Genomic DNA, 15,654 nt, shown 5'->3' with positions numbered 1-15,654 from the left:
AGGCTATCACAATCACACAGCACAGCTACTGAGCCAAGCCTCTCTTCCTTCTATTGGCTATGTCTCCTCCCCCACCTGGTCCCCTGGGGAAGGCAGAAAAGAGCCAGAGCTTCCTTTGCCCAGTTCCCTGGATCCCATGGGTGAAATACAAAGAAAGCACTTTTAAGACCAATGACTGCTAATGTTTTAAGGTTTTTTTTAAAAAAAAAATCTTTAACTGTGTTTGTGTTCTTTATAAAGTTTCTCTCTGCTATCTAATCTTAAATAGGTACACATATGGCCCAACCCAACATGGCCTGGCCCTACAAGGTCTCATTTATGTCATATCTGACCCTCATAACAAATGAGTTCGATACCCCTGGTTTAGATAAAGAGAGCTGCTTTATAAGTACTTTTAAAATGCAGAAGGAAAAATCTGTGTCCAAAGAAGAAAAGAAAACAGAACAAAAAAAGCAAAACAGCTGGTGCTTTTAAAGGCTTTTACCATCAATGAAAATATTAAAGGCAACAGTTGGCACAGGTCCTGCAGGATGCCGTTTGTTATAGTTAGTGACTCCTATGGAGTAGGAACATAGGTGTAAATCCTGTTTCCACGTGTTAGAGAAAGTTTTCTAACACTCATGAAGATAAATGCCACAGGAGACATAAACAGCCTCCTGATTCAAAGGGCCATCTTGCTGGTTCTCCCACATACTATTCTTGTTGGTAAAATGTGGTTTGAATTCAGCTACCGTTAGGTGGACCTCTAAATGAGGACTTAGCACGAGGAGGGGTGCACTTGGTGGTGGGAATGGCACATAGAAGGATGTTACTTAAGTTATAGATGCTGGACTTGGGGGGGAGGTGAGCTAATTCTAGGCTGTCTGCTTAAACACTTGTGCTTCCTAGCCCTAACAGGTCTCGCTCCCGGAGCCCCCCGTATGGATGGGTAAGTTCAGTTCGGAGTCCTCGTGGCCCCCAGCCCCCAAGACTGGCCAGCGTCCGGGCGGGGTGAAGGCCCCTGCACATGTGCGTGTGGGGGTGAGCCCTGGCTGCACATCCCGCTGCCATCCCCCACACCTCATGTCTCAGCCATCCCCGTGCTGGGGTGAGGGGGGTGCAACAAGTGTTGCGGATTTCCCCAGCCCAGCCTCTGACTCGCCATCTATGGCAGGTGCTGGCACTCACGCCGGCCCCTGCCGCGGCTGCTGTGATTGCAGGCTGGCCCGTGATGCAGGACAGCTGGAAATGTGTGGGATGGCTCCACCGGAGGCAGCCGGGACGCTCACCCTGCTCGCCGCAGGCTCAGCCAGGGTTGGACTTCTATGCCTGCAGTCAGCAAGGCCTCCCCCGGTCTCTTTGTCTTTCAGGTGTGTGTGCTAGACACCAGCCTCTGTGGCCGCCGGAGCACAGTCGCCCAGCCCCAGCAGTCCCACAGCTCTCCTCCCTGGATGCCCTGGTCATGCGCCAAGTGGCCCAGATGTGAGCTCACACACGCTCCCGATTCAAGTACTCCCCAAAGTCCTGCTGGGCGGCAGCCCATGCCGCCACCTCCACATTCTTCCGCATCGGTGACCTGGGGTCTGGGAGGGGAAGGATTTGGGGAGCCGGCAGGCATTGCCAGGTGATGATGTTGTGCAGCATGATGCAGACGGCCATCAGCTTAGCCACAGGAAGCGGCTGCATGCTGCGTCGGCCGCCCATGTGGTGTAGGCAGCAGAACCTCATCTTCAGCTGCCCAAAGGTACGCTCGATGATGATGCGAGTGGCCCTGTGTACCTGGTTGTACGCTGCTCAGTCCTTGGGCGCATCCTCCTGGTGCAGCGTCAGCAGGTAGGGAAGCAGCGGTTACTTTCGGTCACCTGTGGAGGACAGGAAGGTGAGGACAGGGGATGGGGGGGCGCCCCACCCTGCCGCCTGGTGGCCTTACCTAGTAACCCCCCCTGGCCATCCGGCGAGGCTGCCAGGAGGCGGTTGAGGCCCGAGGATGGGAAGATCTGGGCAGACTCCCTGGTGGTCGCAGGATGCCTGCACATTGAGGCTGTAGAAGTGGTGCCTGTTCCGGTACACCATGGGATCCTTCGTGGGGCCACCAGGGCTACATGCGTGCAGTCCACAGCCCCCACAACATTGGGGAACCCCGTCACCGATGCAAAGCCAGCTCTGGAAGTCCGCAGCTCCTCCTCGCCTGTTGGGAACCACACATGCTGCTGGAGGCACTGAAGCATGGTATCTAGAAAGGAGTGGAGGCAGTGGCTGGCCGACAACTGGGAGACCTCCAGGACCTTGGCCACCATGCCCTGGAAGGAGCCAGTCACCAGGAATCATAGCGAGATGAGGATATGCTGCAAGACGGGGATGGGGCGGGGGCCAGCCACCTGGCTGCAGAGGCTCGCCCCAAGCTGCTCACACAGGTCCTGGATGGTGGCGCAGTCCAAGCAGAAGTGGTCCAGACAGGGGCGTCCTTGAGACGCAAAGTGCTCAGGCGCTCCCGGTATCTGCGCGCCCGACGTCTCCATCACCACCGCACAACCCACACATAGAGAGCGGGGAGGATGTGCAGCATTCGCACCTGGGGGGGCTCTGGCAGTGTGATGAGGGGGCACCACCTGTCACGGCCCCCATGGTTTGCACGATGTGACATGGTCTGTGGTGGCCTGGCTGCCGCCCCGAGACACTCCACCACTGAACATAAGAGAAGCCATGTTGGATCAGGCCAATGGCCCATCCAGTTCAACACTCTGTGTCACACAGTAGCCAATATACAATATACACAGCGTAACACAGTAGCCACTGCTTCCAGACACCGCTGGAGCTCTGACGGGCCCTGGCCGAGCAGAGGTGTGGGGCCGCTGAGACCACTGTATGCCCTGCTGGTGTACCATGGGAAAGCTGGGCAGGGCGACGTGAGAGCACCCACTATCAGCCAGCTGTGGTCAGCAGCCCCCACGTTCCACTGCCCGTAGGAGGAATGGCGACAGACAGAGCAGCACCGACTGAGAGTCACCGACAGCCAAACTGGACTGTGGCAGAGAAGGCGCTTCTCTTTGGCTTAGTGGCCAAGAATGCCGCAGTGGCGCTCGCTGGCATAAGAGCTGGGGGGGCCAACACCCACCACCGGGGTTTCTGGCTTATGGCAACGGAGTGAGTGTCCGCTGTAAGCCAGGTCCCCCACACAAAGCAGTCCACCCTGAAATGCTGGAACAACTCATTCGGCCCTGCCAAGAAGTGGGTCCAGCGTCTCATTGCTGAGGGCTCGACCTATGAGGAGGCAGTGGCCCGGGCGCTGACTGGCTCTGAGGCAATCATGGGACCCCCTCATCCACCCGGTGGCTGTAGCTGGCCATGACATTGAGGTGATCCGCGGTAAGTTGGCACCCTTCCCTGCCCCTCCTCACCACCGTGGGACTGCCACAATCTGATGGCGACACCCTTCCCCACCCCAGGTGACTCCCAGGACTCCTCACGGACTGGCACAAGCTCCACTGTGGACCTGGAGGTGGGCGGCCGCTCTAGCGAGGCAGCCGAAGACTGGAGCTGGCCACCCAGCACCTGTGCAACAGGAGGTCGACAGGTCCAGCGCCCCCTGCCAACCCCAGAACATCCAGACAGTCGTCAGGAGGTGCCAGTCCGAGGGAGGACACATCCAGTGAGGAGATCATGGATGCTGCGGTGGGTGGCCTCCATCTGGCTCTGGAGAGCCAGTTTGGTGTAGTGGTTAAGTGTGCGGACTCTTATCTGGGAGAACCGGGTTTGATTCCCCACTCCTCCACTTGCAGCTGCTGGAATGGCCTTGGGTCAGCCATAGCTCTGGCAGAGATTGTCCTTGAAAGGGCAGCTGCTGTGAGAGCCCTCTCCAGCCCCACCCACCTCACAGGGTGTTTGTTGTGGGGGAGGAAGGTAAAGGAGATTGTGAGCCGCTCTGAGACTCTTCGGAGTGGAGGGCGGGATATAAATCCAATATCTTCTTCTTCTTCTTTGTCTGTTCACAGATGATGAGCGGCCTGAGTCCCCTCAAGGTGCGGCAATGAGCACGGGGCGTAGGGCGTCCGCGAGTGGCCGTTCGTGCCAGCATCTGACCCCTGTTCCATCCCCCAGGTAGCCGCACCATGACCCTGATAGCTGATGTGGTGAAGAACCTACAAAGGGCATCCCCACAAAGATGGTCGGCCCTAGCCACCTCCTTCATGCTGCAAACTCTGGATCTGCCCACATCTCCGCCCCATGCCTTGGGAATCCGGGGAGCACAGCCATGGCAGACTCAAGTGCGGGGCGTCCCACGCGCCCCCCGCCGGACCCGGACCATAACCAGGGGGAGCCGCTGAAGGATCCAGAAGGCCGTGTCAAGTCTGCAGATTCAATGATGAGTCGGTGTGGATACAAAGACTCTATTTTATTGATACTGATACTTGTGGCCTAAGCCAGGTCTTGAAAAGACTAAAGTACATACAGTAGATACATTGCATATAAGGTATACTTCAAAAGGATTCCTATGGGGGGGGGGTGGAATTGTGCAGAGGACATTCACAATAGATGTTACAAATACATTCTCATGTTGATTAGAGGCCCGTTTGGCCTTGATACTCCCAGGCTCCTTCCTCTCCCCCAAACCTGAGCTGAGAAGGCACAGATAAGACTTTCACACATTACCATTTCAAAGTAGAACCAGATCTCTATAGGGAAGGGGGAAGGAAGAGAGGATGAACTAGCAGCATTTGGTTATACTTTGGTTCTACCCAACATGCTCTTTGCTTGAGCCAGAGTTTTAGACAGACTTGACAGGCGGCAGTGATGCCGAAGGCTGAGCAGGTGGTGGGGACCCGAGACCCAGGGCTCGGGGATCACAGTCAGCTGAAAGGATCCTCGTCACCCTGTCCTTCATGTGGGCAACCATAGAGCGGGACAGGCTGGAGGGGCACCGGGAATGGTGGGAGGCCACGGCCGCAGGACAACACTGGATGGCGGGGATGGAAGGGACCGTGTCCGCGGCCACCTGTCCAGTCTCCTGGCCATGAGGAGCACCTGCTCGGCAATATTGACCAGTCTCTGGTCGGCCGGCAAGGCGGACGGGGAGACGCAGTGCACGGGCGCCTTCAGGGGCGAAGTCCGGGACGCCGCACCTGTCCGATAATGCACCGGCCACCCCACGGCTGCGCCGTTTGGACGGCTGCCACTGCCCACTGCGGATGCAGGCAGCTTCCTGCAAGGGGTCCGTGCGGCAGCCCCTCTGCAGCCCTGTACTTCAATAAATCTGATTCCTGCACATAGCGTTGAGTCCTTAATTGAGCGGGATAGGGGGGCGGTGAGTGCGGCACACAGCCAATTTGACACCATCACGCAGCCCTCATGGGTGTACAATTCTCTGCGGGCGGGCACGATTGGAAGCCACTACGGGGACTGCCGCCAGCACCTTTGGGGCACAGGTGCCTACTGTGTCCTGGCAGGTGGCCCCCACAGCATCTGGGAGGCCATCCTCCCATGCAGGACACGGGGGGGACACTGACGGGGGCTCAGCTTCACCCCTTTGACAGGTAGCCTTCTCCATAGAACTAGCAGTAAGTGCTGACCGGATGCTCCCCCAAGAATTACGCATGCTCAGTGTGTGCGTGAGGGGGGTGGGGCATGCAGGCAGCCTACCGCCAGGGAGCGCTCTCTCCAGCGGCAGGTATCACATGGGCTGGCTCCCCAGCCAACTGCCGTCCCCGCAGAAGTGCCCCCCTCCTGTCCCTGCCCTCGTGCTGCTCAGGGAGGCCACGCTCCAGCTTATCTTATGTGTCTACTGGCAGCAGCCGCCGCTTGGGCACACTGTGCTCCAGCGCCCCGAACCCCTTTGGAGGCCGACTAACGGCGCCATAGATCCACCGATGTCCGAGCGGCCGCCCGACCCGTATGTCTGGATTTGGCTGCCCATGGACAATACACTGAGCATGAGTCTGCAGTGTGATGTGGTAGCTAAAAAGGCAAATGAGATTTTGGGCTGTATCAACAGATCGTGTGTGAAGTGATGATATAGCTTTGCTCTGGTCTGGTTAGACTTTACCCTCCTAGAATATTGTGTTCAGTTTTGGGCATCACAATTTAAGAAGGTTATAAACAAGCTGGAACATGTCCAGAGGAGGGCAACCAAGATGGTGAGGGGTCTGGAGACCAAGTCCTATAATGAAAGGCTGAAGGAGCTTGGCATAGTTAACCTGATAAGGAGATGACTGAGAGGTGATATGATCACCAAGTACTTGAAGGGCTGTCATATAGAGGATAGTGTGTTCTGTCATCCTAGAAGGTCAGACCAGAGCCAACGGCTTGAAATTAAATCAGAAGAGTTTTTAACTAAACATTAGGAAGAACTTCCTGACAGCGTGGTTCCTCAATGGAACAGGCTTCCTTAGGAGGTGGTAGGCTCTGGAGGTTTTTAAACAGAGGCAAGATGGCCATCTGACAGCAATGCTGATTCTGTGACTTTAGGTCACAGGGCAAACTGGTCCTGCATATATGATGTGGCGTAAACTGTAACTCTGATTGTAAAAGAACTCCATGGACTTATATATCCCACGTGAGAAGAGATCTCCATGACTTATTAAATATTTTTTTAATTTTTACCTCATTCCAGCACACCAGTGATGTATATGGCAAAAGTTTATCCAGATTGATGGCCTCTGAACACATTCTCCAATACAAAGAAGCTGAATGCATTTTGAGAGACAGAGAGAGAGAATGTTTGCAGAAGATTTTTTTTAACAAGTCAAAGACATTATTTAATTTCTAGTGTCATTCCTTCACTGAACTCAACTTCCTTTCTCAGGTTTCTTCCCTGCTCAAAAACTGAGGAGGAAGATACCACCAAATAAAAGCATGCATCAGATCTGAATTAGCATAGACAAGTGTGGATCTGCAAGAAACTTGTGGGTTTGTGGGGAGGCAGTGGAGACGGGGGGTGGGGGTAGGAGTGAGCCTGCTTGAGGTACAGGCAGCTGCACTGAGCAGGTAGCAGGAACGGTCAGGAAATGGGGAGAGTAGATTTACTGTGGCCCAGAGAGGCAGAGAGCAACAGCAGGTCCTGCAGCAGTGAGGAGTCCAGAAGCTGCAGAGCTCATCTACTGCTGGGCCCTGGGAGGCTCTTTCAGCTGCCACCAACTCCTAGATCCTGACACTTCTTTGCCACTGGCTTTTGAAGCTGCAAGTGGCCCATATGGGCACCACTCCTGCAGTGGCAACAGGGTAAAAGCTGCACCTTCCTCTGGACATGCTGCCAGGCCTGCTGCAGCTCCTGTCCACTTACTCCCTTGAGCAATGCAGCAGGGTCCCACCCCTACCCCCCACTGTGAGCCACACAGCTGGGGCTGAAATGGTTTCTGGCCACTCCCCCCAAACCATCAGCACTGCAGCCAGGCTCACCATTGTTCCTGGGCACTCTGCCCCACCATCATCAGTGATACAACCGGCCTTGATAAAAGAAGACTTAAGTGTGGTATCCACCCTTGCACAGACAACAAATCCCCCCATGTGATTTTTTTCCTGATTTCTGATTTTCCTTTAAACCTGGGGGTTCCCCTCCCCCAAAGTTGGGAGAAAAATCTCCTTTGTCTCAATCCACAGATTTAGATATCCACAGATCTACCCACATTCAAGAAACAGATATATAGATTTTGTGACATTTGCCAAAAGAAATAAAGCAGTGCATGGGTCAGATAGCTCAGGGATCAATGGCAAGATATGTTAACTTTGTGGTTCAAATATTAGAGAACAAAGTTTTATCACATCTGCTTGCATGGGAAGTTAACAACTCTATTTTTCAACATATAAATCAGATTGACTGGAAAAGTTAACAGATCAGTATCCAACACGTCTCAATAGCCACTGATGGACTTCTGCTCCATATTTTTATCCAATACCACTTGCAAATCTAAGAAGAACTCTCTGCACCTGGCCCGATTGACTAATCATTTCTAGCTCTCTCATATCAATTCCAGAAATCCCCATCCTAAGTAACAAACTGAGATGCCTCAGCACATTGAGTTTTGTATTCCACGGGGGTAGCCAGCCTCTGTATCTGCAAATTATCAGGCTTGGGGTTGGGTTGAAAAATCAGCTGGAGTTTAGCATTTCCATTTTCAGCAAATAGGGGAATCAGCAAATAGATTTTTGTTCCCCGGCATAGTTGGCAAATAGTTGGCACAAATCTATATTGAGATCCTCTAAGGTGACAACAAAGCTTAATCTCTTCAGTTGTCCCAATCCTCATCCCCATAAATTTTTCAAGCTTCTCATTAGTTTCATTCAGACACTTCAAAATACATTTAACCCTCATAGCAGTCAAGTCCATTCAGTTATCTAACTCCCTTTCAGGATCACAACAGCTTCCACTGCTTTTTAAAAGGGCATTGTTCATTTCTGCTGTAGCCTCCATCTCTTTCCATCCTGTTCTTACCCATTAAAATTGCATATCTTTCGAAACAGGAATGTTATAAACATCCCTTTCAGAAAGAAAATCATCTATCTTTGTTTAGACACAGGAGGCGAGGATATTCCTTCCATGTCTCCTGGGCATTTAATCACCCTTTGGGCATTTTCATGAGTAACATGTGGAATTCACTGCCACAGGCATTTTCCAACTCCTATTAAGTTTTTATTTTCAGCAAGCAGAAACCTTCAACCAAACACAAGAAGGAGGTGGTGGCGGCTACAAGCATAGCCAGCTTTAAGAGGGGATTGGATAAAAATATGGAGCAGAGGTCCATCAGTGGCTATTAGCCACAGTATGTATGTATGTGTATATATATGTGTGTATGTGTATATATTGGCCACTGTGTGACACAGAGTGTTGGACTGGATGGGCCATTGGCCTGATCCAACATTGCTTCTCTTATGTTCTTATAACGGGACCATAAGAAACGCTACTGATCAAGAAACATAGCGGGACCAAAATTGTTCAAAAACAGAACTACTTGCAATTTGATTTGACTAATTTGCCTTGCCAAGGAGAGAGGCTTTAACATCTAGAGTGTCTTTTAAAGCAAATAACTCTTATGAGAAAAAAAATTCTTATAACAGCTAATGTGAAGGTTTAAACCAGGGGTGTCAAACTCATTTATTTTCAGGGCTGGATCTGGAATAAATGAGATTTTGTTGGGCTGTGCCTTGTTGGGCCGGGCAATGTGTGTACCTATTTAAGATTAGGTAGCAGAGATATAAACTTTTTAAAGGACACAGACAAACACAATTAAAGATTTTTTTTTTTTTTTTAAAAACCCTTAAAATAAAACATGCTTGAAACATTAGCACTTGTTGGTCTTAAAGATGCTTTCTTTGTATTTCTCCCATGGGATCCAGGGAACTGGACAAAGGAAGCTCTTTCCCTTCCTCCCCAGGGGACCAGGAGGTGGAGGAGCCTCAACCAATGGAGAAAATAGAGGTTTTGCTCCGAAGCTCCTGTATGATTGAGGAAGCCTTGCAAAGCAAGCTGAAATGCAGAAGGAAGCAAGAGAGAGGGAGGTGGAAGCAGACAAGAGTCAGTTGCTCGGGGGCCTGATAGGAGCCTTCTGGGAGCCTGATTTGGCCCTCGGGCTGCATGTTTGACACCCCTGGTTTAAACCTAAACAACTCCCTAGAGGATATTCTCTTATTCAAAGTTACCAACAGAGGATGAAGTCACGATCACGGATAGCCTAGAGACATTGAGGATTAACCTTCTATTGTTAGGGGCGAAAAAAGAAATTAAATTACTGGAGTATTAACAGAAGGATTTCAAAAAGAAAAAGAAACACATCATGCTTGTCCACTTTTGCAACTCTTGTTTATTCTTGCAATGAAAATGTTTGCATCTAGGATAAGACAAGACCCAAAAACTGAAAGTATAAAAGTTGGTGAAGAACAATTCAAACTGAAAAGTTATGTGGGAGATCCATTATGAATCCCTATTTTTCATTGCACCATGTAATAGGGCAAATTGAAAAGTTTGGGTCCTTTTCAGGATATAAAATTAATAGGGGAAAAAAACAAAAATAATTTAAAATTTAAAAGGAAGCAAGAAGACAGGGAAAATTCTGAAAAAAAATCAAAGGCTGTGAAATATTCTTGACTCTAGTAAAATATCTGGGAATAAACCTGACTGGACATAATGATACAGTTTTCAAAGACTATTACAAAATAGCTTGGATGATACAAAAGGATCTGGAAAGATGGTCCAAATTAAATTTATCCTGCTTGGGAATCTTGGCAATAAAAATGAATGTCTTATTACAAAAATTCTTCCAGATAATATTAATTGATATTCAAGAAAAGATTGTAAAGGATTGAAACAAATAAATACATTCATCTTGAATGGCAAAAAGCCAAAATTTAGATTCAAAGAGTTACTATATTATCAGTTATCCGGCCTGGTTTGGATTACAGGCTGGGTTAAAAACCCCAGTGACACATTGATAAAATTAGACATTAGATCTAGAAGTAAACAAGTCTTCAGAAGTCATTCCCAGCCCACCTAGCTTACCCACACCCTAACAGCGCTGACACTGTAAGAGACACTTAAGAGTTGCAAGAAAGGAGAAGTGCTAGACTCATGACTTGCTGTCAGCTATGCACCTTCTAAGTCAGGGGTGTCAAACATGTGACCCAGGGGCCAAATAGGGCCCCCTGAGGGGTGCTAGCAGGCCCCTGAGCAACTGGCTGTCATCTGCTTCCTTCTCCCTATATCTTGCTTCCTTCTGCATAACGGTTTGCGTTGCAAGACTTGCTCAACTGCACAGGAGCTACAGAGCAAAACTCCTATTTTCTCCATTGGTTGAGGCTCCTCCCTTGGGGAGAAAGGTGGGGAGGCAGAGCTTGTTTTTCCAGGCTATCTCAATCGCACACCAGAACTACTGAGCCAAGCCTCTCTTCCTTCTATTGGCTGAGGCTCCCCTCCCCCAGTCCTCTGGGGAAAGAAGGACAGAGCCACAGCTTGCTTTGCCCAGTTCCCTGGATCCCATGGGGGAAATACAGAGAAAACACCTTTAAGACCAATGAGTGCTAATGTTTTAAGCAAGTTTTTAATTTTTTAAAAAAATATATATTTAATTGTATTTGTGCCCTTTATAAAATTTATCTCTCTGCTACCTAATCTTAAATAGGTACACACATGGCCTGGTCCAACATGGCCTGGCCCAACAAGATCTCATTTATGTCAGATCCAGTGATCATGAGTTCTACACCCCTGTTCTAAGTTGTGGAGTCTTGTGAGCAAGAATGCTATTTCATGAACTACTGGCATTAAAGTTGTGAGCTACTGCATAAATTAAGTTTGTTCTGGGGTATTTTTCCTGAGCTAAGACAAAAATGTGTGAGCTGGAGGCTAAAAAACTGTGAGCTAGCTAACACTAACACAGCTTAGAGGGAACACTGTTTGAAGAGATGAATAGTTTCAGGATGACTGCCAATGAACTGGCTGGGAGTTTAGCTCATTAAGACTTGGCTATAAATGCAGCCAGGAGAAGCAGCAGTTTGTGGATGCACAAACTTTGCTATGGAGCCACCAACTTTGCTGTTGCTGGACCTCTGCAGCCTTGAACTGGACCTGGCAACTGACTTTCCCGGAACCCCGACTTTTGAACTGGACTTCAGTTCTCTCTGCAACCTTGCCTGTGACCTGCCCTGCTGAACACCAGCCTTTGCCTCCTGGGGAAGCTGCATCAGCACACTCCTTTCCGTATCTTATGTATAGCATGGAATGAGCAAAATAATATGATTTTTTTTTTTTACTTTGAGCCAGAACAGTCTTGACTTATGTGGTCAAACAGTTTAAGGATTCCTCTTCTTTTTTTGTTGATGACATATACGATATTAATGTCTAAGATGATTCTAATGCATATATTATATAAAGGCTTTATTACACTGCAATGTCCTTGAAAATTTTAAGTATTCTATACCTTCTTTTTTTTTCTGTATCCCTTACCAACCTTTTATAAAACAAGAAATAACTTTAAAAAATACCTACCAATAATAAATTCCTGTATAGGGTCAAACGTAAAACAAGTTGACATGTTCTCAGAAATCCACTTAATAATCTACAAAAAAAACAAAAATGGTCACTACTGTATTTATTTGGAGAAGTTTCATCCTGTACTACCTGTAAGGAGTTTGGGGAGGTTTATATGGCTATTAGGGGTGTGCATTTGGATCTATCCGAGCTGCAAATATACCCAAAATACTTTATTGGCTTCCCTAATGTAACTGGGTTTTCTTGGGGGTGGGGATTGGGCTGGCTTTATAAAAAACTGGTATTTTTCTACTGGGACCCCCCCCCCCCAAAAAAAAATCAGGATTTCAAAAAATAATTCCAGATCTGAGTACCATATTGGTATTGGGATCCAAGATTTTTCGGAAATACCAAAAAATGTTCAGGTCCAATAGATCCAAAACAAAAAATACCAATTAAAAAAATTGCACACCCCTAATGGCTACCCCATTCCCCTTTTGATTCTCATATCTACTTCCATCTTCTATCCTATTTGGTAGATTTAACAGGATTGAGTACTCTAATAGACACTGTCTTTGTAATTCCAAGTGTATTGAAACTATTTCCCAAGTATTACTGAACTGTCCTCTCTATGATGATATTTGTTGTATATACTTGAAAGATATCTTAGCAGATATGTTGGGCTGTGCTGATTCAGGCAAAGTCCACAAACTTTTAAATGACACTTGTGCTGAGGTAACTTTAATGGTGGCTAGATATCTCCAACAGGCCATGGAAAAACGACAGAGGATGGTTCTGGAATGACCACATTTTATTTGTTTTAATTATTTAAATTGGCTAAACTCGACTCACATATATTTTACTTATTTTATGTATTTTAGCTCCCTATGTACTCTATAATCTAGGATTTTATATTATTTATATTGCTATTTTACTGCTAAATCTGTTTTATGCCAATAAAGGCTTGCTATTCATTCATTCATATCTACTTAGTGAAGTGGTTTAGGCTGAGAGAGTGTGACTCATGGTCAGCCAATAAGTTTAATGTAAAAAGGGGGGTTGAACCTGGGTCTCCCTGCTTCTAGTTTACACTCTAACCACTACCTAACATTGGCTAATGTGTGCTCTGAAGGGCTTGCCATGAAAGTTAGTGAGTGACCTTGTGAGCACTGATTGCTGTCAGATCAGCCTTCTGCTAGGAAATCCTCGTGCTTTGCTTGCCCAGGTCCTGCCTACTTGTGATGTCCCCCATTGGCCAAGGGCAGAAAAGGCACATGATACAGCTATTCCCTTGCACAGTTTCAGATGACTAGCAGGCAAAAGAAGTTCTCAAGTCTTAAAGCTCAGTTCTCATTCAGCGCTCTTATTTTCTTTTAAACTTCTTAATTCTAGCATATTTTAGTTCTTTACTTGTAACTGGTACAACAGTAGTCTTCAAAAGTTTTTTTATTTTTACAGTTTCCCAATTTGTATCTGTCCAGCTAGGACTGTGACCCACCACTAATGTGGCCGGCCTGACAAACGCAATCCAAAGGCTCCCTCTAAAGCTGACCTGCAAAAATATTGTATAAGATGAGGGGAAAAGATCCATAACTATTTTGGAGGCAGCTACTGTTTCCAGACGATGGCATGCTATCCTTGAAGCCCTGAGTAAATTGGGAGGTATTTGCTTTATATTTTACATGCAAGATACATTGGCACCCAAATTTCCATGGCAAAAAGAAAATGCTTCCCTACCTCAGTTTCCAACTCTGTTGTGCTCCCAATATGCAGCAGCAGACAGTGGAGCGTGGCCAACCTGTCACTGTCCAACTTGCTGTTCCAGAGGAAATGCAATAAAGCTTGCTTGTTTATTTCAAGAGTAAACATTTTTCCCGTGCTGAGATCCAAGACCACGGACTGGAGAGGGGAAACAACAGCGCTCTTGTGCAATCCATTGATTTTTGCATCTTCACCTGAACATTCAGCATTGGAGAAAAGGGAGGTGCATATGACTGCTTTATGATCCAGTAACAGGTAGGAATCCCCAACACACAGGAACCCCATTCAGCACCAAAGAATCCCAATGGGGTCATTCTGCTAAACAATGATTTAATATGTCTATGATTGGTGTACTTCAAGGCACGACAAATGTGTCAAGTAGACCCAAATACTACAAAAGTCAAGAAAGTGGCTAATATTTACTAGAGAGGCTGTGATATGTGGGGGGGGTTTTTTTGCTACAAGTGACCATCAAGTTGTGTTAACGAAAGGGGGAGGGTATCAAACATTTTTTCCTGATCTAAGAGTGTGCATAAAGGCTGTTCATTTATGGAAACTGATCAAAACAACAAGAAGAGAAAAATCTGTGTGTCAGATCAGCTAACAAAGTACTAAGCTCCCCAAATCAGAAGGGTGTAGAGAAGAGGTGGCCAAACTTGCTTAACGTAAGAGCCAGATGTCAGATGTTTGAGAACTGCAGGACATGAGCATCAGATGAGGGAGGGAAGGTGGGAAGGAGGGAAGGAGGAAGGGAAGGAAGGAGAAGATGATGATATTGGATTTGTATCCCACCCTCACTCTGAATCTCAGAGTAGCTCACAATCTCCTTTACCATCCTCCCTCACAACAAACACCCTGTGAGGTAGGTGGGGCAGAGAGAGCTCTCAAGGACAACTCTGCAAAAACTATGGTTGACCCAAGGCCATTCCAGCAGCTGCAAGTGGAGGAGTGGGGAATCAAACCCGGCTCTCCCAGATGAGAGTCCACACACTTAACCACTACACAAAACTTAACCACTACACCAAACAGGAAGGAAGGAAGGAAAACAGATGGGAGGAGGGAGAGAGAATTGGAAAGAAAGAAACTTTAAATGCACTCTCTAAGTCACAAGCTGGCTTGGCTTGGAGAAGTAATTTAAAGACAGTAATACCTTCTCCAAGCTAGCTGATACGGTGGTGCAGCTTTTGAGACCCACACAATATGTGTGCAAGAGCCACATGTGGCTCCCAGGCCACAGTTTGGCCACCCATGGTGTAGAAATTTAAAAATTCCAGAAATCTGGAAACCATGGGGGGGAAAAATCCAGTTTCTCCTCCGGGAAACATGGAAATTTTGAGAAAACCTGAAATATATGCAATGGTTATTTTCGTATAAAATCTAAACTTATTTCACTGATTTAACGGCATAAAATGAGCCATTTATAATTTAGCATATAAAAATGCACTTCTTGGCATTTGTATAGAATTTAGAAGTACAAATGTCTTAGTTTTCTATAACAACAATTACAAGTATACCAAACGCTTGAGAGAGAATTGCAAAACACGGCATCCATGGCTATCCTAGCACGTTTATCTTAATTTTTTACTATCTAAGAAGAAGAAAAAAATTAAAGGTAGGACACAAATTTAGTAGCAAGCAAAACAAGCATATTTTTTTGGGCAGAAATACTCGCACACAATCACAAATTGCAAGATAGCTAAAATATCTGGATATTATGAAACTTTATAACACTGAGCTCCTTTAAAGACATTATAATAACTGTAGGTAGGTAGAATATTTACTGCATGGGGCCAAAGGCAATAACGATTTAATGATAGCTGTCCAAGCAATAATAAATATTGCAGTAAAAACTCGACATGATTTAAAAAATGTTAAAATTGTCAGGTCCGGGACATAGCAGAGAATATAGCATGCTGAATATCAGGGCAAAAGTTTTGCATGAATCTTCTGGGCCACCAGTGCAT

The 15,654-nt window shown here is 47.3% G+C and overlaps 1 protein-coding gene across 1 annotated transcript in view; it reads right to left on the bottom strand.

Moving 5' to 3' along the window:
* GSAP (gamma-secretase activating protein) overlaps positions 1–15,654 on the bottom strand; it is a 113,486-nt gene that overhangs the window by 58,949 nt on the left and 38,883 nt on the right. The window contains 3 exon segments of the mRNA XM_060246070.1: positions 6,577–6,659; positions 11,948–12,017; positions 13,667–13,884. Of these exon segments, the coding sequence (XP_060102053.1) occupies positions 6,577–6,659; positions 11,948–12,017; positions 13,667–13,884 (371 nt within the window).

Source organism: Heteronotia binoei, chromosome 8 (genome assembly GCF_032191835.1).
Source record: "Heteronotia binoei isolate CCM8104 ecotype False Entrance Well chromosome 8, APGP_CSIRO_Hbin_v1, whole genome shotgun sequence".
Taxonomy (NCBI): Eukaryota; Metazoa; Chordata; class Lepidosauria; order Squamata; family Gekkonidae; genus Heteronotia; species Heteronotia binoei.
This window is presented reverse-complemented; position numbering and strand designations above follow the sequence as displayed.